Source organism: Suncus etruscus, chromosome 2 (assembly GCF_024139225.1).
Source record: "Suncus etruscus isolate mSunEtr1 chromosome 2, mSunEtr1.pri.cur, whole genome shotgun sequence".
Lineage (NCBI taxonomy): Eukaryota > Metazoa > Chordata > Mammalia > Eulipotyphla > Soricidae > Suncus > Suncus etruscus.
The window spans coordinates 102,195,602-102,222,678 of NC_064849.1; the positions used below are offsets into that span (position 1 = coordinate 102,195,602).

General features: G+C 35.1%; 1 protein-coding gene and 1 pseudogene across 1 annotated transcript in view; both read right to left on the minus strand.

The window, feature by feature from the left end:
* RICTOR (RPTOR independent companion of MTOR complex 2) overlaps positions 1-27,077 on the minus strand; it is a 131,395-nt gene that overhangs the window by 38,572 nt on the left and 65,746 nt on the right. Inside the window, exons 6-15 of the mRNA XM_049767670.1 lie at positions 22,556-22,619; positions 20,634-20,760; positions 16,414-16,583; positions 11,708-11,775; positions 7,714-7,781; positions 4,331-4,413; positions 2,669-2,756; positions 1,056-1,146; positions 874-940; positions 671-751 (exon numbers count right to left, since the gene is read on the minus strand). Coding sequence (XP_049623627.1) covers positions 671-751; positions 874-940; positions 1,056-1,146; positions 2,669-2,756; positions 4,331-4,413; positions 7,714-7,781; positions 11,708-11,775; positions 16,414-16,583; positions 20,634-20,760; positions 22,556-22,619 — 907 coding nt within the window. The remainder of the gene's footprint in view (positions 1-670; positions 752-873; positions 941-1,055; positions 1,147-2,668; positions 2,757-4,330; positions 4,414-7,713; positions 7,782-11,707; positions 11,776-16,413; positions 16,584-20,633; positions 20,761-22,555; positions 22,620-27,077) is intronic.
* LOC126002848 (uncharacterized) lies at positions 26,004-26,182 on the minus strand (annotated as a pseudogene).

Genomic DNA, 27,077 nt, shown 5'->3' on the forward strand with positions numbered 1-27,077 from the left:
TAGTAGTTCTGGATGGGAGGAGGGCAGGAGAGAGGATGTGGTGTCAGGGTCTTACACACGTACGGCTGTACTTGACCACTTTATTAATCACTGGCCTTATTTAGTGTGTACCAAGTTTTCTAAACTCCATGCAGTCCGATATAGGCTGATTCTATTCCTAGTTGACTAAAGTAACAATTATAATTTTCTGACTGCTTGATTTTTTAGATGAAAAATTTTCAAAGAAACAAAAATTTTACAGGACTCAAAAACAAAGATATAAAAAAAGTGAATGCAGAACATCAATATTCAGAGCCCTTTATTTTCTGCACTTTCCTACTTATAAAACTAGCAGATGTGTATGAAAATATAAGATATTAAGAATGTTTTGCAATACTTAAAAAACATTCATAAAAACGCAAATTAAACTTTTTAAGTGTCGCAAAGCAACATTTAACCTGTTTCAGAAGGTCAGAAAGATATAACAGTTGGTAAGGCACCTTATACAAAGCTGATCCATAGCAAGGTATAGTATCCTCCAAGATCACTCCACAAGGAGTGATCCCAGAACATAGAGCCAGAAGTAATTCTGGAGCACAGTCAGGTGTGGCAAATTAATTAATTAAAATCCTGTTTCATAAGTTAAAACATTAAAGGTATAAAATATATCATCCAAATTTGTTCAACTTACCATATGTAAAAGCTCTCCTAAAAGGATGGTAGCTCTAACTGAGATATGGTCATCACTGTTTGTTATGACTTCAACCAAACCCTTTGAAAATAAAAAGGTCACTAATAAAACAGTATACTAATAAAATAGCATATGTGAACAAACTTATGAATCATATTTTCTCTGATAATATTGTTAAAATAGAATAGGTTTGTAAATCTTACTTCTAAAAGTCCATTACGAATAAAGGCAGAGAGTACCAGTGCCAAATAATTATCCATGAGGTCTGGCCTAGAAATAAACATAACAAAGATACAATTTAAATAATGTTCATGAATGTGAATGAAAGAATTAAAGATGCAAAAAATAATGAACTAAATAAGAGCCTTTCATATCTAAATCCCACCTGGATCTGGCACGATGAGGAAGAATAGTTTTTGCCTCAGCTGCTACAAAGCCATCTGAGAGCCTCCAACTATCTTGGAATCTACCAGGATCTAAAAGAGTGAAAACAGACATTAAGGAGGAAATTAAACATCACGAAAAATGACATAGAACTACCAGCTGACTAAGACTGAAAGAATTTTTATATTAGTTTAAAACTCTTTTTGAGGGGCCAGAGCAATGGTGCAGTGGTAGGGTGTTTGCCTTGCACGCAGCTAACCCAGAATGAACTGATCATCCCCGGCGTCCCATATGGTCCAAGCCAGGAGTGATTTCTGAGCACAAACCCAGAGTAACCCAGGGGCTGAAAAAATAGCACAGTGGTGTTTGCCTTCCAAGCAACTGATTCAGGACCTAAGGTGGTTGGTTCGAATCCTGGCATCCCATGTGGTCCCCGGTGCCTGCCAGGAGCTACTTCTGAGCAGATAGCCAGGAGTAACCCCTGAGCATTGCCGGGTGTGGCCCCAAAAATCAAAAAAAAAAAAAAAAAAAAGCCAGAGTAACCCCGGAGCGTAACCAGGTGTGGCCCCAAAACAAAACAAACAAAAAACTCTTATTGAAATAGGCTCAAAAAGATATACAGGGAGAAAAATATAAATATATAAATATAACTTTCTTGATTTGGGCACTTAAAGGAATCATTTAGTAAAAATGAGAATTAGATTCTCTAATCTCATAATCTCACACTCCTATTATCTCATTCATTTTTCACTCCCAATGCTCATTTATAAGAGTAAGAAAAGGGGCCCGGAGAGATAGCACAGTGGCGTTTGCCTTGCAAGCAGCCGATCCAGGACCCAAGGTGGTTGGTTCGAATCCCGGTGTTCCATATGGTCCCCTGTGCCTGCCAGGAGCTATTTCTGAGCAGACAGCCAGGAGTAACCCCTGAGCAATGCTGGGTGTGGCCCAAAAACCAAAAAAAAAACAAAAACAAAAAAAGAGTAAGAAAAGAAATTAAATTTTTCTAATTTGAGAAATAATGTTTTATTTACATTAATTCATGCCAAATCATGAAAGGTAAGTATTATTCAATAGCTTAGTATTTTTCTTTTGAGGAATCTCTCTTCAATAGATAAATCGCTTTAAATTTAGACATATTAAAAATTCATATAACATACTTTTTTAAAAAAGTGATTTACAAAGTTACTGAAAGTTTTAGTCATACATGTCAACATCAGTTCACCACCAGTGTCAAATCCATCACCAGGCTCCCATACTCCATCATCCCCCACTCTCCACTCTGACTAGCCTCTATTCTCTGCATTCCAAATATCTTGACAAGGATATTACATAGCTTAGATCATGTTTCAGTGTTGTTTAGTCTGTGCTTTGAATGTATAACCGTAACTTCCACATCACCAGTATAACTGAAGCCCCAACCCCTGTTCCCTCTTAACTTCCCTCTCTCATCTTCTTTCTGGCCCTGATTTCTTTTCCTCTGTCCTTCTCCATAAGCTCTGGGGTTAAAGAGTGATTTAGGAATCCCTCTTAACTACATTGTATTTTCTTAGCCAGTTATCCTATATACCACAGATAAGATCATCTTGTGGTCACAAACACACTTTTGACACTTACCTACACTGAGCAGTGCTTCTATAAACTCCTCAGTGACAACAGGCAGAGGAAGACGAAATATATCATAAAGAACTTCAAGCAAACCTCGCTGCAAGAATAAGTAATAGTTCATTTATTTTCCTTCTGGAATAAATCTTTCTCAAAGTTTTTAAGGTATAATGTCTAGAACTCGAAAACTCGATTTAAAAATAACTGCTTTGTGAAAGCTACCACACCAGGTCAAGATTACAGACAGAAAATTATTGGATGATCACTACACAAAAATTAATCCTTTTTATTAATCTTTATAACCATGTAAAAATCAAGAAACAGATAAAATCTAAAAGTAATTTGTCCGTATTCTTGTCAATAATAAAACTGTAAGTCAAATGTCAGTGACCCTAATTTCAAAGAACCTGGTTTTTCTACCTGTAGAGTAAAAAGCCAACTGAACTATCCCAACTTTTAATTCTCAGCTTAAATTTTCATCTATAATCATAGTATTCCATTTTCAATTGTCTGAATCCTTTTTAAGTTCATGGTTAAAGCCAGTCTTGGTTCATGTAAAGAAAAAGAAATACTTCAAGCAAATTTAAATAAGAATATTAAGGGAAAGGCCAGAGTGATAAGCACTGTGGAAGGGCATTTGCCTTGCCCTGAGATGGACCCTGTTTATCCTGGCATCTCCTAAGGTCCACCAAGCCTGCTAGGAGTAATTTCTTAGTGCAGAGCCAGGAGTAACCCCTGAGCGCCGCCGGGCTGGGTGTGGCCCATAAAACAAAGACAAAAGAAAAAGAATATGTAAGGGGAAAAAAGATCACTTGAACTGTTCATGTAATTTAATTTCAATTAAATTAAAGCAAATTTAATGTACTTTAAATTTAATTCAAGGACCTATGATTTAGTAATTTAGGATTTGATCATCAATTAATGCTACCAATCCATTAACATAAAAACCAACACTCATACTATTAATATCTAAGTCAGATGTGTTGATATATATGTATGTATATATGTAATACTGACTTACTCCTAGATACTTTTCTGTATTATTTGAGCCTTTTATAAGAACCTTATCTAGTATCTGTATTTTCAATGAGTAAAACATAATTAATCTCATGTTAATTTGCTTAACATAGCCATCACTCCTAACAGTTTTCAAATGATTGACATTACAATTAGGATTCAAATAAAATGTTTTAAGTTTTTTGGTTTGTCTTTTTTTTTTTTTTTTTACCCCAGCAGCACTCAGGGGTTACTCCTGGCTCAATGCTCGAAATTGCTCCTGGCAAGCTCGGGGGACCATATGGGATGCCAGGATTCGAACCACCATCCTGAGGGCAAGGCAAACAGCCTACCTCCATGCTATCTCTCCAGCTCTGTTTTAAGTATTTTTTAAAATGTTTAATAATACAAATGATTCGTGAGGAATTAGTATCACCTGAAATCACTTTCTTTTTGTTTTTTTGTTTTTGGGTAACATCCAGCAGTGCTCAGGGGTTACTACTGGCATTACGCTCAGAAATCGCTCATGGCAGACTCAGGGGACCATATGGGATGCTAGAATTCGAACCACCGACCTTCTGCATGCCTTACCTTCATGCTATCTCTCCGGCCCCAACTTTCTAACAACTAACCTTCCATTAAAGATCCAGAAAATAAAAAAGAATAACCATTACTCACCCTTATTTCCATATTTGGAATACATAGTACTCCAATTAAAGACTGAATCCCAGAGTTTCCAGGTTTACATAAATTAATGATACCTAAAATGTATTGAAGAAAAAAAAATCACTAACTTGAATTTAAAAAAATCTAAAATATACTATAGATGTAAATAAAATTTGCAAACATATTCCCAACTAAATTATACCATATTATTTTGTTACCAATGAGTGATAGGATATTTCAAACATTTCTCAGCATTTCCAAATTGGTTAGAAATAATGAGTTTATCACTTATAGTATATATTCGAGTATAAGCCAAGTTTTGGGGCTCAAAATTTGTGCCAGAAAAACCTGAACTTGGCTTATACTCAGGTCATACAGGTCATGGTCTCCAGTCATCTTCTGCAGTCTGCTGAAGGGGGCAGTGCTTCAGCTCAGTCCACAAGTCCCAGCTGAGCTGAAGAGGTAGGCAGCTGAACTAAACTGTATGCGACTGAATTATTTAACCCACAATATTCTGTGCTTTGTATGAAACCGACAGCAATGATGATAATGTCTATGCTAATACCCTCACATCAGATATAGCTGAAGCTCTGTTTGGACATAGAGATGATGATGAGAAATCCAATTTTGAAGAATTTTAACCTTTGTGATTTACCTGTTAAACTACAGTTTTCTGCATTTAAAGTTTTAAAGTTATTGTTCCTAGTTTACAATTTTTCTTTAACAATAAATATTGAAAAACATTTAGCCTACTGATTCCTCAATTATTGTAATTGTTTTGTTTGTATGTTTTTATTTTTAAAATTTACCAGTGGCTGCTGCATTTTCCACCTCAGCTTATACTTAATCAAGTCACTAAGTTTTCCCAGTTTTTAGGGTACAATTGGGGGTGTGTGACTTATACTCAAGTATATATGGTAATTTATTTCTTTATTTTATACTTAAAAATTTCATGAATCTGATTGCCCACTGCTCTCATTTAATGGTGAAAAATTCTTGGGAAGTAAAGATATTAGTGAGAATAAGACAATATTGTGTCTTCCTTATACTTTCTCCTTAGCCTATTACAAAATTTTGCTTAGCATTTGTCTTTAATATTTATTCCTGAAATTTATTAACTACACAGAACATATAGCTAACAGATTTTTTTTTCTGGTTTTTGGGTTACACTCCTGGCTCTATGCTCAGAAATCGCTCCTGGCAGGCTCGGGGGACCATATGGGATGCCGGGATTCGAACCTCCATCCTTCTGCATGCAAGGCAAGCACTTTACCTCTATGCTATCTCTCTGGCCCCTAACAGATTTTTAAATAAATTATATGGATCAAAAAACGTTAAGAAGCAAAACATAGGGGCCGGGCGGTGGCGCTAAAGGTAAGGTGCCTGCCTTGCCTGCGCTTGCCTTGGACGGACCGCGGTTCGATCCCCCGGTGTCCCATATGGTCCCCCGAGCCAGGAGCAACTTCTGAGCACATAGCCAGGAGTAACCCCTGAGCATCACCGGGTGTGGCCCAAAAACAAAAAACAAAAAACAAAAAAAAAGAAGCAAAACATAGACAAAAAATTTTAAACATATTAAAATCATCGCACGAAAAAGAAAATGCAAAAGGCCAATAAAACATACTAAGTTCTTAATGTAATCAGTTGTTATAGTAACTGCCTAACTGCAACTAATATATTAAATAGAGGGTATCACTTAAGGGAAATAAGTCAGAGGGAGAAGGACAAATACCAGATGTTCCCACAAATCTGTGGTACAGAGAAAGACAAAACAAAGGAATAACAGTATGGAATGATGACAAACCTTTGGCACTGGATTACAAATAGTGAAGGGAAATGTGTGAGGAAGGAGGGAATAAAGGCCTGGACTAAGGGGTAGCATAAGGATAGTTCTGAAGGATCTTGAGCACCTTGTGCGTGGTGGATGACATAAATATGTCATAAATACTATTAATAATATTAATTTATTACATTAATTGCATTACTTTTATTAATATTATAACATATTTTATAATGGCACAATCTTAATGTCACTAGTATAATGACATAAATACTGTTGTAATGATACTGCCCAAACTATAATAAAGTTATTTATTTTTAAAAAAGGAATTAAGAAAAATCATTCATACTCTCACATATCAACTGCATTACTTTATAAGATTTGTATTACTTTATAAGATTAGTCACCAAGGAAATAAAAACTGTTACAAGATAACATCATCTTTCCCAACCTAGTTAAAATTAGACTGAAAGGACCCAAATGCTGACAAGGATGAAAAGTGGGGCTATCACATACAACAGAAATATAAAACTGTATTTCAAGAAAGTCTAGTAGCAGTTTCTTATAAAAATAAAGATCTCTGCTCTGCAATCTTAACAATTTCATTCAAGTTTCCACCCAAGAGAAAAGTCTACAAATTGTACAAGACTGCTAATGAAAGTTTCACTTAGAATTGTCAAAAGTAGTAATCAGTAGTGTTCACTTGTAGAAAAGCTAAAAATAGGCTAGATTCACTCAATATAATGACTATATTATACATTATGTTATGATAGTACAGTCACTTGTATAGAAAAGCAGTAAGTTTAGTAGGTACACATACCCCCCAAAAAATCTCTTATTTAGTTTACTTTTCTGCTACAGCCTTTCTAGCAATCCCTTAGTCTACAAAGATGATGACCAGTAACAGGAAGTATATTAGGCGGCAGCATTATTTTTTGTTTGTTTGCTTAAGGCCACACCCAGCTATGCTCAGGGCTTACTACTGGCTCTGTGTACAAAGATTCATAATGGGGTACCAGGTCAAACACAGGTCGGCTGCATGCCCTACTGCTGTGCTATTGTTCCAGCCCCTGTAAAGTTTTTTAATTGGGGGAGGGGGGGAACCATACCCAGCAGCTCTAAGGGGTTACTTCTGGCTCTGCGATCAGAAATTGCTCCTGGCAGGCTCTGGGACCATATGGGATACCAAGAATCAAACCCCGTCTGTCCCAGGCTGGCAAAAGCCTTGGAGCTGTACTATCTCTCCAGCCCTTTAATACAATTTTTAATTACATATATCAAAAACTCCTGAGTGACTTTGTTTCTTATAGATTACATTTTTTTAAACAGCAGACCCAAATAATCACTAGCACAGTAATTTTAAGTACTCAATAAATATGCATATATATATATATATATATATATACATACACACATTATCAGCTATTTTCTTTTGGTGTGACAATTTTACAGTATTTTAATGCTTTTGTACAAAGTCCTTTGGTTCTAACAATTACCTAAACTGAGTTAACATATAAATTATTAGTTGTAATAATTTATGTTGTAAATTTCTAATTGACATCAATTTCTTAGAAGTCCTTTTCTAACTGTATGTTATAAAGCAGTAGTAACTTACCTGCCCATGACCGGAATGTAGCTATGATTCCCATTTTACTGGCTAGAAACCTTGCTTCTCTGTCTTCTCTGTTTGACAGGGTAGGAAGAGGTTGGGTAGATAAGAATATATGAAATAGAGAAAAATAAAAAATAAAATGTCAAAAGATGAAGTCCATTTTTTCCAGCTTTTTTTTTTATAAGAATAAGAGCTATAACAGGCTAATATTTAAATATTTAAGAAATATGTAAAAAACTAAATTACATACTGACCCAAATTTAAAATTCATAAAGGTATTAAGTTGTAATGGTGTTTTTACAATCAGCTCTACATTTAATCTACTTTCTAAAATTATTCTTGGATAGTTCTTTAATATCTTTAATTGAGCATAAGAGAGAGCACTACCTCCATTGTAAGGCCATCTTCTTTGCAAATAAAATTACAAAATAACACCTACATATATACATTATAATTAAATTGTCTATACAATATAATTATAATGTATAAGCATATAATATATATATTATAATTAACATATACATTCTCTTCAAAATTCTATCTCTAAATTTAGGTATTCCCAACAAGTGAACTCAACAATTCATATATTCACTGAAATTTCTTAAAAAATATGAACTACTAGATACTATTATCAGTTATTTCTTTTTAATAACAATTATTCAACCAGCTCACTTTTTCTATGCAATATCTATAACAATTAGGAAGAGAACAACAATGGATTGTTTATGTCTAGTTTTAATACTTTTTTCTATTTTCTGGTTTGGGGCCACACCCAGCGGCTCTCTGGGGGTAACTCCAGGCTCTGTGTTCAGAAATTCCTTTTGGCAGGCTCAGGGAACCATATATGATGTCAGGGATCGAATCTGGGTCCATCCCGGGTTGGCCACATGTAAAGCAAATACCCTACCGCTGTGCTATCACTCAGGCCGGCCCCCAAGTTTAAATACTTGATAAAAATCTTGTATTATCTATTTGTGCTAACTCCTCAACCATTTTAGTTGTCCATTTTTGGGTACTATTTCTTCCACCCTTTTCCCAATAAAATCTTTAACATTTGTGAGATTACTGTGTGTGTATATGTGTGAAAGTGGGGGGTGGCAAGAATTAAAGAGCAACTAATAACCAGTTAAGTCTATGGAAGAGGAAAGAAACATAAAACCAGACTAAATTCAATCAAATGAAAATTTAACAGAGTAAAATACAAGTGGTGGATTAAAGTAAAAATAAGACAACTGTATGACTAAGTTTTTAGCACACCTCTTAAAATGTTAGTAAAAGGGGCCAGAGAGATAGTATTAAGCGGAGGGTGGCACCCTAGATGGCCCTCAAGCTCTGCAGAAGTGATCCCAGAGAAAGGAGCCAGGAGTAAGCCCGGATTACTACCAGGTATGGCCCCAAAAGCCCAAACCAACAACCCTCAAAGTAGTGTAACTGTTAGTGTGTTCCCCAACCTACTACATATATTTGTACTATTTTAAATAAATAGTTTGCTTTCTTGTTCCCTGACTCTAACAACCATTTTTCAAAAACAGACCATATTCCGGAAATCTAATAAAAGTACAAAATCAAATAGGAAAGGAGAGGACTTTGTTGGAATGTAACAACCCCTCCCCCTCTATCCAGGTTCATGTTTTACTCACTCTAGTGGGCAGAAGTATAAAAATAACCACCCTATCAAATCTCCAAGTTCCCATACCCTACTCTCTGGGATCTTGTGATTTAAGATATCATGCTATGACTGTGATCATGTTAAATTTATTTAAATAACAAGAGAATTTAAGATAGGCAAAAGCCTGATCTAATTGGAGTTTCGTAGCTGGTGGCAGAAGAGGAAATCACTGAGATTCAAAGAATTTGAGGAATTCTTGCTGTGTTTGAAGAAGGAGGAGGGAACTATGTACTAAGGGAAACGGGTGGCCTCTAAATGTTCAGAGAAGGCTTAGCTGACTCAGTAAGGAAACAGAGATTCAGTTGTACAAAAAGGAAGTTAATTCTGCCAAAAATCTGAATAAGCTTGGAAATGGATTGTTCACCAGAGCCGCCAGATAAGAGCTATGTCAGACTTTTGACCTACTGAACTATGAGCTAATAAACCAATGTTATTTTAAACTGTTACATTTGTAGTAATTTGTAGTACAACAATAGAATACATAATTATCCAGTAATAAAAACAATGTTTTAAGTGACATAAAAGTCAGGAAAGAAGCAAAAGCATCTCTGTTCATACTTGTTACCTGAAATAAGACTTAGGAAGTCCTAAAAGATACGTATTTGGAGGGGCAACAATAGTAAAACAGGTAGAGTGTTTGCCTTATATGGCTGGCCATGTTTGATCCTTGGTCCCTTGAGTACTGCCAGGAGTAATTCCTAAATGCAGAGTCAAGACTAATCTCTAAGTATCACCAGGAATGGCCCCAAAACACAACAAAGCAATACAAAAACACAGTATCTATTTTGATTTCTTACATTAGCTAGGGCTAAGATATATGCATATATAACTTCCTAAGCTAGTGCAGGATATATACATAGTGGTGGACCTGATTAAAAAGGCAAAAATCGGGGTCGGAGAGATAGCATGGAGGTAAGGTGTTTGGCTTCCATGCAGAAGGACGGTGGTTCGAATACCGAATCGGCATCCCATATGGTCCCCCATGCCTGCCAGGGGCGATTTCTGAGCTTACAGCCAGAAGCAACCTCTGAGGACTCCCGGGTATGACCCAAAAGCCACAAAAAAAAAAAAAAAAGGCAAAAATCAATAAATTTTGCTTAGAAGAAAAATTGAAAACAAGTATCACATGTTCTAAATCTTAGGTATTTTATAATTTATAACTAAAATACTAGTGAAGATTTTAAAATATATACTATCTATAAAAACAAGCAAATGTTTACATTACAATCCAATAATTCCCCCCAAAATACACCTAACATATTTACTAAAATCATGCCATTTGCCAAAACTTCAGAATTACTTGATTCCTGAAAAAATGTAATTAAGATATTATCCTGTATACCTAGTGAATATGTACTTTCTTCTCTGAAAAAACTGAAAATTATTCTATCTCCTTTCTAGAAAAAAATGTTTATTCTCCCTTTATTTCCCTACTAACTTAGTCTCAAATTTCTACACAGTATACCTTTCAAGTTACTCAATTTGGTAAGGCTTACTTTATTTCACTCATGTTTACATTCTATTTTTTGTTTTGTTTTGGTTTTTTGGGGGGAGGGGGGCGTTGGTCACACCCAGCAGCACTTGGGTCACTCCTGGCTCTAAGCTCAGAAATCGCCCTGGCAGGCTCGAGAACCATATGGAATGCTGGATTTCGAACCACCCTCCTTCCGATTGCAAGGCAAATGCTCCTGGCCGTGCTATCTCTCTGGCCCCATGTTTTACATTCTTAATGTAACTACTGTATGTTTATGATATATACTATTCAAAACATGTAGGTTGTTGACATGATTTTAAATCTTACATTTTAAGAAAGAAATTTTAGGGATTAAATGGTAAAACACATGTCTTGCATGTGTGAGGTCTAAGTTGAATTCCCAATAACACAATGTTTCCTGTCCCTACCACCTCCAAGCATTCTATGGCCCTGGTGAACCCCAACACTGCTGGGAGTGGCTTACAGGCCCTGACTTACTGTCAGGAGTGGCTTCCATGACAAAAAAGGAGAACATTTTTTAACTAAATTCATTGCTAGGGCTAGAGCAGTAACAACAGGTAAACTGCCTACAGACCTGATTTCAATCCTCAACATCCCCACCTTGTTTTCCAAGCTCTGCAAAGAGTTATCCCTGAGCACAGAAACACAAATAAGGCCTGAGCCCACTGGGTATAACCCCAAAACACACACACACACACACACACACACACAAGCACATATACATAATTCCATGCAATAAAAAATTTCTTGAAAAATTTCTGGTAATATAGGAAAGCAACTATAATATCAAATAGCATTCCATATTATGAATTATTATGAACATATGTACTTACTTGAGTTGTCCTTCAGCTGTATCTGGACTATGCCTGTAGTGAAAATCAGTATAGGGTGCTAAAATTCTCTAAAAAAAGATTATTATAAAATATATTATTAGAAAAATTAAAAGTAATTCCACCACTTTGCTCTTAATTTGACATACTTATTAACACACGTATTTCCTCAAATATGATACTGAAAATTACATTGAGTTCTACTTATTTTGAACATTAAATAGAGAATAATTTCCTCAAACTAAGCAAAATCATGTAACTAGTATCAGATGAAGATGAAGAAAATGTCATTGTAAACTGTAGGTCCTCAAGCCTCATAGATCAGGTAAAATAGAATCCACTTTAATTTGATAGGGTCATGCAACTTTTTAAATATTTATAAAATACAACTAATCTCTTATCAATAAATGTTTGTGATTTGTATATCCATTTTATATAACTACATACTTGGGGGAGTCTAAGTTTTTCAGGTGAAAAAAATGTTTGAATAAAAAAAGTTTAAGAAATAATTCTAGTTCGTATCCGAGTAATGGCACCCAAAAAAAAAAAAATGATTCTAAACACTTATTTAAATGTTGCCTCTTTTAAACATTTAATAGGCTTATTTTAAAAACTATTCTCCTTTTGTCTTAATATTAAAAAAAAAAAAAACAAGTTCTTTCTGTTTATATTCCTTATATTACAGTACCTTAATAAACTCACTATTTTGGAACCTTAGAACCAACATATCTCATTTACCAAAATCTCATGCCTCACTTTGACTATTTATATGGTATTTAGAATTAGACTAAATGATCCCCCGGCATCTCATATGATCCCCCCAACCCAGGGGCAATTTCTGAGTGCTTAGCCAGGAGTAACCCCTGAGCATCAAAAGGGTGTGGCCCGAAAAACCAAAAAATATATATATAATGTTTTTATTTTTAATTAAGATACATATTTATAGATATTAAAATATGGATTTCCCTGAGCCAGGAAAATAATTCAGGAGCTACTAGCTGAACTCAGTTTGATTCCCAGCATCATTCTTTGAACACAAAGCTACAGGTAATCTCTGAGCACTACTTAAAGCAGCTCACCACCACTCCACTCCTCCAAAGCAAGGAAGATTCTTTTATGTTTTGAATTTCAGCAATCTTACCATGACTTGGTGTCTATAAACTAGTTTCTTTTTATAACCTTATTTGAAGTTCTCTAATTTTTTGGACATAAAGTTGAACAATTTTTTGGCCACTGTCTCTTTGACCACTGCTTCTGTCCTTTTTCTCTCCAAAATAATAAAACCATCTCTTTTCCCTTTTGTTCTACTTTGTTTTCTGGTCTTGGGTTACATGAGGTTTACCAGGTTATACCCGGTGGTGCTCAGATAGAACCCAGGTCAGCTGTATGCAAAGTAAACACCTTAACCTATGGTACTGTACCTTTTTTTTTCTTTTGTGGTTTTTGGGTCACACCCGGCAGCACTCAGGTTCCTCCTGGCTCTCAGAAATCATTCCTGGCTGAGTAGGGGACCTTATGGGATGCCGGGATTTGAACCACCGTCTGTCCTGGATCAGCTGGGTGCAAGGCAAACGCCCTACTGCTGTGCTAGCTCTCCAGCTCCTGGTAATCTTATCTTTTAATCCCAGTTGTATTTTATTAAAGTTTTTGATTTATTACTCTTCTTCAGAAAATGAGGAAGAATTAAGCCAAAAATGAGAGGGCTGGAGCACAACGGGAAGGGCGCCTTGCATGTGGCTGACCCAGGTTCATTCCCTTGCATACCATACAGTCCCTTCAAGTTTGCCAGGGGTGATTTCTGAGCACAAAGCCAGGAGAGTCTTTGGTGTCACTAAGCGGCTCTGAGTATGAGCAAAAAAATAAATAAATAAATAAATAAATCTAGTAATAACAATGATAAAATAATAGAATGATTAGTAATGATGATTTAAAGTCCTTTGCTTTGTTCTATTCACTTCCTTTTTATATTCTTTCCCTCAGAAATATTCCTCACATTTAATTGAACGTTCCTTTTTTTTTATTTATTTTAAAAAATAGACTTTTCTTTTTTGAGTTTATGTGAACAAGTGAAATTTTTTTCTTTTATTGAATTTAGAATTCCAGGCATATTTTAATTATAGAATTTCCTCCTATTAGGCACATTTCATAAATGCCAATTATATGGTAAAATATTTGCTTATTTAATCTACCCCCCCCCCATTTTCTTGAACAAATCAACAATGGCTGGCATGTTTTAATCTTCTTTTACTACAATATCTGGATCAAAAATTCTTAAATCTTTTCTACTTGTTACTAGGAAATTATATGCAACCACTGATAAACTGGTATATAAAAGATGTCAAACATCTGCTAATAATAAATCATAAAAAATATAAGGGGCCAGAAAAGTGGTGTAAGTGGTAGGGAATTTGCTATATATGTGTATATATGTGTGTGTATATATGTTATCTATCTATCTATCTATCAGAACAATTTTTTCTTTCTTTTTTGTTTTGTTTTTTGGGGTCAAACCCAGCGGCGCTCAGGGGTTACTGCTGGCTCTGCGCTCAGAAATTGCTCCTGGCAAGCATGATCATTCTTCTCTTCCTTTGGAAGGGATGCAGGGGTCTCAAACTCGCGGCCCGCGGGCCATTTGCGGCCCTCCATACAACATTTTGTGGGCCTGCTCTAGAGGAATCTTTTTTTGCTTTGTTTTGTTTTAGTTGTTTGGGTCACACCCCACAATGTTCAAGGCTTACTACTGACTTTGCACTCAAGGATCACCCCGACTTTGCCTCCTGCGGCCCCCAGGTAAATGAGTTTGAGAAGTCTAAGGACTTCTCACATTCCTAACTTTGCCACTATATATGCCTATAACTGTAAAGAATAGATTATCTGTCTCTAGCAGTGCTCAAAATCTGCATGTACTCTCAAGGACATAAACAGGTGGCAACTAGAAAGTAACTCTTGAATTTTCTCTAGATGTCACTCTCATTAGTACTCCTGGCTTTCATAGTCAGTTTCTACAGCTTTCCACAACTTATGCTATGAAATATCCTATTCTACTCTAAAAAGTTTTCAAAATATTGCTCATGATGCAGGTCAAAGGGCTTGAGTGCATGCATGCGGAAGGCCAGATTTGATCCCTAGCACCTCATGTTTCCCCAGTTATTTCTGAAAGTCACCCCCAAGGCTAAAATGGGAGTAGCCACTGAGCACCAGAGCCTTCACCAAAAAGAGAGCTGTTATTTTAATCTGCAATTTTGAAATACAATGAATTTGCAGACTATTATAATATTTAAAGTTCTCAAATATTTCCCCTCTGAATTATAAGTATGACATGTAGGAAAAATTAAAATCATTGTAAAAATTAGGACTTTTAACAAGAAATATTTGAGCTCAGTAATGAGAAGCAGTAGCACTGAAAATTGCTGTATTTTATATAGAATTTTAAAATCAATTTAGGAAAATAACTGACAAAATATAAAGACAGTAATTTTCTTAATGATCCCAAAATAAGATTAAGTAGAAAATTATTATTTAAGTAACCAGCATTCAACACTATGAGATAGTAAATAAATATGCATAAATATTCTATTTACTAATTTATGGAATATTACTTATGTCAGCTATTGCTATTATTATTCCTAATGCTACTAATACTAATAAATAAAGACATGATCTCTATTTTATCCTGGAAAAATTGGGGCCAGAAAGCTAATAATTTGCCCAATGTCATAATGTTAGCAGGTCACAGGTTTTGATAATCTGCTATATAATTACACAAGGATTAACAAAATAGAAATGATACAGGTTTTCTGAAGTTACAGTCAACTGCTCCAACTTGTTTCTCAATTTGATTAAAACAAACTTAAAGAAATATATCCTGTAAAATATTTTTAAATGACAATTTACAGCCATTGAATTCCCACTAATAATGTAGTTTTAAGACATATATTAAAAAAACATTTCACTTAAATGTGTTGATAGGCTATGGTCAAATCTTATTATAAACCTAATAAAATCAGAACTATAAAATCTAAAATAAGTGTCAAAAATAATTTAGAAAATACACTAAGAAAATGTCATATGATATATAATATCATACACAAATACAAGCAAACACTTAGCTTAATCCTTCTCTGAGTATCTGCATCAGATAACAATGTAGTGTATTTATATTAGTAAATGGTTAGAATTCAGTTTGTGGTCACTCTTTTCTGAACTTTACTTTTAAGAGTACATTCTCTATACAAATCACTTTAGATGGAAAACTTGTAAATTAGTAAAAAAAATTTAAACCATACAGAATGGAACAAGAGAGGTATATTTTTTTCTCTTTCAAGTTTATATACTCATTAGTTGCTAACAGTATGTTTCCATCTTCAAAGAATATTTGCGTGAAGAATATATAGGTAACTGGTGCTATTCACAATGAACATCCCGAAGTCCTTCAGAACAGTTTCCTTCAGTAAATAAAACCTTACCTGTGCTTTAATTTACTTAACACGCTTTTCAGATAACTTCAGGTTTTTCAGATAATTTCAAATTTTACTGCAATATTCATGACGTACTCAACAATATTTTTAATTCAGGCCAAAACAAAATGAGAAACAAAATATTGCTAGGAATGTCCGTTTTGGTTAATTCAGGGTTGATAATGAGAACTATGCTGTATTATAAAATATATTTAAATTCATAGCTGAAAACTAGGAAAAAAAAATTCCTACCTCTAATTCTACATCAGCTCTCACATACTGTCGGGTCTTTGGATGATTAAGTAGGTGTAAAATTGTAGTAATGAGAGCCTCATTTATTCGACTTAATTGGCAATCAATAACATTTTTCAAGATGGTATTTAATCCACCTCGAAGAGCCACCACCTCTGGATTTTGAAGTGCTAAAAGAAAAAAGAAAAACTTAACATATTATACCTGGAAAAAATTAAAAGAAAGCTGAAATAACATGTTTATATTTACTTCTAACATAAAAACAACATTCTAGTCAATAGCATTAGAAATGTGGGTAAGTGTATGTCATATGAACTACTAAATACACTTTACCAGATCCTAAATTTTGTAATGTGACAATTCTTCTTTTTTATTAAATGCAAGGTATTAATGTAGAACAGGAATATTAACACCTTATCTGCTTTAATCATTCAACTGATTTGTATTGTAATTTCACTTTATAAGAATATACTTCAAACTCAAACTCCTCTACTCTGAAAACATATATTTGCACTGCAAATTCATTTACATATTTTAAATACATTCATGTTAACATTATAATTTTCAATCCGTTAGGAAACTGGATTTGACTAAAATGTTTTTCAAAGTTTACTTACCATATTTTCCGGTGTATAAAACGACATCCTAATTTTACAGTTAAAACATAGGTTTAGGCCTATATTTGCTGTATAAGACGGAATGTTCCTGTGCTGCAACTGTATCTTTCACAGTGAGCCAATCACAACAAGCAAAGGTCCAAAGGTTATACTGCAATAGATTTCCTCTCTGACTCTGGCCAATCTGAGCAGGCTTTTGACAGTGTAGATTCGGGTACAGAACACTGTATAATTTGCATGCATAAAAAGCCTGCTTGGATTGGCTGAGTTAGAGAGGTGGTCCGAGCAGCCTTGCAGTGATTGGTGCAGGATTGAGTTGGAAAATTCGTTCTGTGGCAATATTCAGACAATTTTCATTTAGCGGCATATTGAAACATTTTTCGGGATATACTCGCTGTATAAGACGACCCCCGATTTTCAGTTGACTCTTTTTTGTTTCAAAAGTCGTCTTATACGCCAGAAAATATGGTAAGTATTCTTAGAATGTACCTCAAACTTTACTTTTTACTTTAGATACATAAAAAATTTTCTATATAGATTTTTGTAGCTCTTTTCCTCTTTTTCTATTATTTGGGGGGGAGGTGTTTTTAGGCCACATTTGACAGTATTCAGGGTTACTCCTGGCTCTGAACTTAGAAATCACTCCTGGCAGGCTCAGGGGACCATAATAGTTGCCAGGAATTGAACCCAGATCAGCTCCAAACAAGGCAAGCACACTACCTGCTGTAGTATCTCTCTGGCTATAGTATCTCCTATTTCTCGGTAACTGGCTGAATACTTCATTTTTAAAAATATGAGAAAAAACCCTCACCTTTACCTCATATTTATTTTTCAGAAATGTTTTCATGTTTGTTCCTTTCCTTTATATTCATCTTGCTAAATTTTAGAATAAAGAATTTTTTCAATAGATCTTAATGGTGCATATAGCTAGCTCAACCAACATCCCAAACTAGATATAAAATTTTAATCATCTTATAAAATTCCTTCTCACAACTTTTCAATACAATTCTCTCTTGTATCTATATAAACTAGCTATGTCTTCTTGATAACAATTACAATATATTTAAGATTATCTTTTATGTATGCTACAATTCATATTTACTGTGTCACACTTTTCTACTTTAGAAAAAGATTCACTTTGTAGGTATATGTACGTTACTGCTAAAACAGAATTTGTTTATTGGTAAATATATATCAATATATATTGATAAACAAAATATATTCACATTTCCACTATAGGAATACTAATTTGCTTTCTAGATGATTGTAATCTAGATACAATCTATAGACAGTGTCCTCTTTCCAATATACAAACTTCACCTGTAATATTATCTTATAGTATATTTAAAAGATTTTAAATAGAGATTAAACCTGAATTGCTACATGCAAAGCAAGTACCCTTCTGTTATACGATACTTCCGGCCCCCTTTTATGACTTCTGATTTAGAGTATTTCCTACTATGTTAGTGACCTGGAAATTAAAATTTAAAAAACTCTTCATTTCAGTAAGCGTCTTATATGTATATATCTTAGTTAAAACTGTTTCATTTATATGTTAATACTTTCCATTCCTAACCTGCATTTGAAAAAAAAAAACATTTTTAGGGCCGGAGAGATAGCACAATGGTAGGGTATTTGCCTTGCATGCAGCCCATCCAGGATGGATGGTAGTTCGAATCCCAGCATGCCATGTGGTCCCCCGTGCCAGCCAGTAGCGATTTCTAAGCACAGAACCCCTGAGCACTGCAAGGTGTGACCCAAAGACCAAAAAACAAAAACAAACAAACAAAAAACATTTTTATAATATTTGTATTTTTTTTCCTTCTATTTTAACACAGGTTAAATGATGTGATGCACTTTTTTTTGGGGATCTAATTTCACTGTCACTTTCCTCCTGATAACCTTCAACTTTCTTCCTCCCTCGATTTATAGGGCATACTCATTTTCATTATATTTTGCTTAACTGCATAAACACAGCAATCAATGGCTAACTTTGAGAATAGATATTGCCAAGCATCAGATCATTAATAGGCACTCAATTTTTTGTCACTTTCAAAATTTTCTTCATCGTATTTCTGGCTGTCTGCAAACCAAATATTAAAGACAGTATTTTTATATCCTCAATGGCAATTTGGTTCTCCTTTTATTTCTTATAACCTTTATTAAGTTATTAGATGAAAAGTGAATGCAACCAACACTCTAGTTTGGACAGAAACTAATGTATGTATTTTTCCATCCTTTAAAAGTATATTTATAGAGGCGGCACTAGCGGTAAGGCGTCTGCCTTGCGAGCGCTAACCTAGGACAGACTGTGGTTACTTCTGTATAGTCCCCCCCAAGCCAGGAGCGATTTCTGAGCACATAGCCAGGAGTAACCCCTGAGCATCACCGAGTGTGGCCCAAAAAGAAAAACAAAAGAAGTATGTTTATGGGCTAGACAATATAGGGGATTAATGCACTTGCCTTGATGACAATTTGGTTAGATCTCTAGGACTGCATAAAGCCATAATGCATACAGGCTTCACTCCTGAGCACATAACCAGAACAGACCCTGTACATTACTGAGTATGGCACTGGACCCCACAAGGAAAAAAAAACAAAACAAAACAAAACAAAATTGCAGTTCCTTAGTAGTGAAATTTTTTTATTTTTTTGGTTTTCAGGCCACACCCGGTGATGCAGGTAACCCTGGCTCTGCAATCAGAAATCACTCCCAGCTTGGGGAACCATATGGGACGCGCAGATGGAATCCAGGTCCTTTCTGGGTCAACCGCATGCAAGGCAAACACCCCACAGCTGTGCTATTGCTCCAGCCCCTGTAGTGAGAAAAAAAAATTTTTTTAACTTTATTTGATTGATTTCTGGGTCATACCCAGTGGCGCTCGTGGGGTCACTCCTGTCTCTGCACTCAGAAGTTGACCCTGGCAGGGTAAAACCATATGGGATGCCTGGGATTGAACTAGGTCCCTCCTCAGTCGGCCACATGCAAGGCAAATGCCCTGCCACTATGTTATCTCTCCAGCCCCTTGAAAAACTTGTAACTGTGTGGATTAATCATAAATTTCATTGAGGTATATTCCTATTTATCTCATATAAATAAGCATTTACCTACTACCTTTGTTACACTTATTCTTCCTTTGTTATGGCACTAGGTATTTCTCATCCCTTACAGAATCTTTATTTGTAAAAATATATATTGATTTATTTCAACAATATAAATTTCCTTACAATAATCAGTATGATTCAAGCTGTTTCATCATTTTCTTATTGAACACTTTTGCCATCAGAATTCATTTTTAAGGGACAAGAGTGATAGTACAACACAGAGTGCTTGCCTTGCATGCAGTCAGCCCATTTGCATTTTGGACTAAGATTCTGGTCAATTTCAACATACAATAAACTTCATGATGAATATAGCCGTAAGATGTACTAAATATTAATAAATATTAGTATCATTTTACATATTTAAAAACAAGTCGTTTACTTTGCTATTAAGCATGTCTTTCAGTCATCTCTTCTTACAAATAAAAAATTACATTCCAGGTATTAAGAAATGTCATATATTTTTCCTAAAATGTTTATTACTTTTAAGAAAAATCTAACCTAATTCACAGATAATAGCAATGCATGCTCGGACCATTCTGTCTCTTTCTTGAAGTCCATCATTTCCAACTGCTATTAAGGAGTTGGCCACAGAGCTAGGAAATAAGGAAGCATTCACAGTAATCATCTGTAACAGAGATAAAGTCAAAAATAGGAGTTATTTATATTTCACAGAATATAAATAGTAACTGCTGTAAATATATTTCAATTACTGTCATGAAATATACTGACTACAATATAAATGCTTTACTCTTAAATTAATGAATATTCAAAAAGAAAAAAGTAACTTTATAAAGAAGAGTGTAAATGAAAAACGGTAAGAAATGATAGTAATTAACAACAGTTGTATCCAGTAATTTGTCTATACACATGTTATAATGAGATAAATCACTACTGGTGACCTCAAAGTAGGTTCATATCAAAGTAAATAAGGAAGTATTTAACACCAAAAGTAATTATAAAAATATATTATTAAGTTAGGTGTTTAATAAAAATAACCTTGAAATATTAAAGAATAGCTAACTATTAGAAATAGTTAACTACTAGGCAATTAACTATAAGAGAAATTATATATATAATAATCATAAAAACAAAAATTAAGAAAGAATACAGATTGGACAGAATTTTTAAAACTCTACATACACAGAAAAAAAAAGGAAAACAAACGAAAATCATCCAGGGGCTGGATAATATAGCAGGAAAGGCATTGGCCTTACATATGGCCAACCCGGATTTGGTTCTAGGCATGGCATACCATTAGTAACTGTAGTGCCAAAAGTAATAGAGTAATTTACTAAGTATAGCCCCATTCCCCTCCTAATAAAGAAGCTCCATGGCACTCCATATGGTTCCCCTAAGCACAAAGCCATTAAGTTCTAAGCACTGCCAACTGTGGCCCCAAAACAGAAACAAAAAGAAAAAATCAAACTAAAAATTACATTTATATATACTTCTTGTAGGATATTTGTTTGTTTTGGGGACTATACCCAAATGTTAAAATATTAATCTCTGCTTGTGCTTCAGGTAGTGCTGAGGATTGGATCCAAGCCTCTTGCATGTACAAAACAAGAGTCCTTTGAGTTATCTGCCTGGTAGCACTTCTAGGAATATTCTTTTACAGTAAAAAATTTATTTTAAAAGTTATAAACCCAATCATATAGAGTAAGTATATATGGCAATCATGTTCACTTGGAAGTTAAATAGGCCTTTATTAACTAACATATAACTAATAAAATTAAAATCACAGGAATTAAGAAGTTAGCTTTTAAATGCTATTATTTTGCAATTCCAAAGAACAGCAAGCCCAGCATAAGTATGGCAAGTGCTCTATCACTGAGCAATTTATTATTTCTGGTCCCTTTATCTTTAAATTATAATTTAAAAAATTTCACAGGAGGGGCCGGAGAGATAGCATGGAGGTAAGGGTGAGTAATGTTATTCTTTTTTATTTTCTGGATCTTTAATGGAAGGTTAGTTGTAAGAAAGTTGGGGCCGGAGAGATAGCATGAAGGTAAGGCATTGCCTTTCATGCAGATGGTTCGAATCCCGGCATCCCATATGGTCCCCTGAGCCTGCCAGGAGCGATTTCTGAGCCTAGAGCCAGGAGTAACCCCTGAGCACTGCTGGGTATGACCCAAAAAAAAAAAAAATTCACAGGAGGGGCCAAAGCGGTGATCCAGCAGTAGGGCATTTGCCTTGCACGAAGATGACCTAGAACAGACCTTGGTTCAATCCCCCACTTCCCATATGATCTCCCAAGCAAGAAGCAATTTCTGAGTGCAGAGCCAGGAGTGAACCCTAAGTGTCCATTTGCGGCCCAAAAAACCAAAAAGAAAAAAATTCCACAGGACTAAAAATCTAAATCCATAAACAATTAACATGAAATGAGTAAGTTATATTTTAATCTTAGATGATTAGCATACCTTTCTGACTAATCGAAGTGCTTGTGTCCGCTCTACCTCGTTGCTCTGCTGTATGTCAATGCATCTAAACAACAGATAAAATATGTAATTATTGGTAAAAATCTTCTAACAAATATATTTTGTATACCATCAGTGCTAAGTGAGGTCCATCTTTGTAATGTAAGTTTCATACCTAAGTACTTTACTACATATGAATTTCCAGCATTACATGTTATTTCCAGCTATCCCTAGTGATTTTTGCTATAATAAAATATTTCTCATTTTATTTAAAATTACAGGCAGAATATAGTAGGTTTACAGAACTATCTCTCACCACTTCCGCCCCTTTTTTAAACATAGAACACTTGTAAAATTTTGTGTGTAATCCTTGTGCTGATACCACACTAACTTTATCTATATCATATAAAATTTATATATAAATATATGTTGTCGGAGCAGGCACAAAGAATACAGAACATACTATACAGATATTTACAAAAGAATATATTCACCAGTGTTCATAAATAATACTCTTAAGATGTTACATAAAATACTTCATGGAAAATATTCTGACTGTTTTAATTTTAATGTGGCCTAAGTTTCATACCACAATTAGGTTAAAAGTCATGTGATGTAGCATCTACAACTTTACTAAAGTATAATTTCAAGTAAAAATTCACTGTATAAATTAAAGCTTAAATATTACTTAGTTGAAATTTGCACAACTTAGAAAATTATTTCTAACGCACTTGTTTATGAAGCAAATTTAAAGTAGTTCATCGTATGAGTACTTAAATATGTGTGTATCTAGAACAGTAGGCATTCAATATTATATAGTTGGTATAACTGAGGATAGGGCAAAATCTAAGAAAAATCCTACAAAGCAGTAAGATAAAACATTTATCTTACAAACAGCAAAAAAGCAAAGCAAAAGGAGACTACACTTTATTTTAGTAGATATAAAAAATATTCAAGACAGTAACTTATTGAGATCTCTGAAAAATAAAGCGGGAAAGGCAGGGACAAGACGGTGGAAAAACAAGCTTAATGAAAAAAGCTCCCAGGTCCACTAACAAAAGGTCTCAAACACAGCATTTTTTGAAGGACCTTTTCCAATAGACTAATCAGAGTGGCCAGTAACCTGTTACAAGAGATCTCTACATCAGAGGAAGAAGTGGTACAGAAACTGAAAACCCAAATGAAGAAATGCTGCCGACCACTGTAAGAGAAAAAAAGACTGCAAGGGAGCATGCACAGGTGCCTACAGAGTGTGAGAACTGAGGCATGACGATGTGAAAGCAGGACAGCCACTGAACAGTAAGTGCAGCTCCAACTCCTTCAGTGGTTTCTTGAGGGGGAAATATGGCATCCGAAGGGCTCACTTGAAACTCAGGAGAAACAGAAAATAAAGTACCTAGGCCACCTTGATTTGAGAAAAACCTGGGTGCTCCTTCCAAGCAGATGCCTCAGTAAGTACAAAACACACAGTAATCAAAATGGTAAGAACAGAAAACAGAGTCCTTAAGGCAGCAAAAGAGAAGTAGGGTTCTCATACATTGAGAAAAACACTGGATTCACATCAGACTCCTCAATGCAACTTGGTAAGAAAGACTGATATATTCAAAATACTGAATAAAAATCACCAACTAAAATCCTTTACCATGCAAAGTTATCATTCAGATTTGAAGTGATAAAAACATTTTGCACAAACAGCTGAAGGCATTTGTCACATCTAAATCACTGAAAGAGATATTAAGTGTCCTCAAATAAAAAGCAAAGGTCAAAAGGCAAAAGTAGAGAGCTGGAGAGATAGCACAGTGGTAGAGCATTTGCCCTGCACACAGCCGACCCAGGACGAACCTGGGTTTGATTCTCAGCATCCCATATTGCAACCTCCCGTGGGAGACCCCCGACCCGCGAGGGTGTGGAAATGAAGGTTGCTAGTTATTAGTGGGTTCACCCGAGCAGAACCGACCTGTAAAGAACTAGAGAAATTAGTAAGAGAAGCCTTCAAGACAAGGCATGCTGTTCAAAAAGGGAAGTTTATTGTTGGGGGATCAGCTTTTAAGGGCTGAGATACGTCAGAAGGTGTTACAAGTTTTCCACCAATCACAGTTACAAGCATTCATTAGCATAAACTGGGGCAGGTAATAGGGAGGGGCAAAGAGGTAGACCTGAGCACGTTTTACTAAAAGGCATAAGATTCAAACAGAGTTCCATAAATTATACTCAACAAGTATAAATAGAACCTCAGCTATAATCTTAATAACGTTTTGCTAACACAAAGGCAAGTTGCTCTATATCTTTCTTTCTGGCTGGATGTATTGGGCTGCTCTGAATTACTTTATTTGTCTATTTCCTTTGTTCTCAAGGCATGGGCGCCTTTGGTCACGTGGGTGACCAGATTAGGAATTACTGAGGTGTCTTTATGTTCTAGGTTTATCAGCTAGGCTCCCCACACCATATGGTTCCTGAACCTGTCAGGAGTTATTTCTGAGCACAAAGCCATGAGTAACCTCTGAATGCCACTGGGTGTGGCCCAAAAACAAACGAACAAAAAGGGCAAAAGTTATCAGATTCCTCAAAAAAAAAATAACAAATTCCTTCAAAATAATCTCTAAATGTTAATGGATTAAGCATTCCCATTAAGAGAGATACATTCCTTCATTTAATCTAGACACAAAACCCAATTTTCTGCTGTTTACAAAAGACACACCTGAACACCTGTACTAACTCTCTCTCTCTCTCTCTCTCTCTCTCTCTCTCTCTCTCTCTCTCTCTCTCTCTCTCTCACACACACACACACACACACACACACACAAACACACAGAAAAAAAACAGTAACAATGAAATGCTGAGAAACAATAACAGATTAATGGTAAAGTAAAAAAAAAAAAAAAAAAAGGCAGTAAAAATATAGTTGTATCTGACTAAATCATGCAGTGGTCCTCAAACTATGGCCCGCGGGCCACATATTGTATTTGTATCTGTTTTGTTTCTTCATTGCAAAATAAGATATATGCAGTGTACATAAGAATTCGTTCATAAGTTTTGTTTTTACTATAGTCAGACCCTTCAATGGTCTAAGGGACAGTGAACTGGCCCCCTGTTTAAAAAGTTTGAGGACCCCTGGAAGGGTCTAAAGAAAAAAGCAAAAGAGGGGCCAAAGGGATAACGTGGTAAGTAGGTAGAGTGTTTGCCTTGCACAGAACTGACCCAGGTTATATCCATGGCATCCCTATGGTCCCTTGAGTCTGGCAGGCATAATTTTTTGAGTGCAGAGCCATGAGTACAGCCTGGTGTGGCCCAAAAACAAAACCAAAATAAAACAGTCAAAAAAAAATCAATAAATAGACCAAGAGAACTTACATCATCAGTACATATGCACCAAATAAATTTTATATATATATATATATATCTCAATGGCAACAGTAGTGGGAAACTTTTAACATGTTTTTTTTTGCAGGGTAGAGCAGGAATGCAGTTGTTCTCCCTCCCCCCCCCCCCCCGCCCACTACCACAAATTATGCAGTCGAGTTTCCCACATTTGGGGAAATCGCAGGAGTCAGAACAGAAAGTGCAATGGATAAGCCTCACCCTGGAGAAACCACCTTCATAATCATGGTCTCTCCCCAGCCAGGTAAGTATAAATTTTAACACTTTTAAACAAGAATGTTAAACCTTTGGCTAGAGACTCAGAAGCAGAGAAGAAATCCAAATAAATAAGATCAGAAATTAAAGGGGGGAAATTAGAAAATTATAAAATATCAGAGAAATACAAAGACCATAAAAATTACTATAAAGAACTACATACCACTAAACTACAGGGAACCTCAAAAATGGATATTTTTAGAAGCATATCACCTGAAACTAAATCAGGAGGAAGTAGAAAATCTGAACAGACCAACAGTAAGGAAACTTAACGGCAATTTAAATCTCCTTAAGACACTGGTTAGAGGGATGCTGACACAGGTTGTGATTTGAATCTGAACCGCTGCAAGCATGAAACTCTATTATTAATAACTATAAATCACAATACCTAAATAAGGGAAAAAAATGTAACTGCCCAAAACAAACGGCCAAATCCAGATGGGTTCCCAGGAAGTCTTGCCAAACCTTCAATAAGACTAATTACCTATATTACTCATGCTCTTCCAAAAGATTGAATGGGAATCTTTTCTAAAAGCTCTATAAAATGATAATTACACTAATCCTGAAGGTAGAGATAATACTAAAAAAGAAAATTACAAGTAAAATATCTTAACAAACCAAATATAAGCAATATATTAAAAGTTTCAGACCCATGTTCAAGAGGGATACATCTTAGTACTTGAAAATGATTCAAGACACACAAAGCAATGAAAATATAACATATAACATATCAAATAGAACATATCAACGAGAGAAAGATAACAATCATACAACTCTATCAAATAATCACAGAAAGCTATTGACAATATTCAATATCCATGCATGATTAAAAAAAAAAAGCAACATACCTCAAAATAGTAATAGACATTTATTAACAAACCCACATATAACA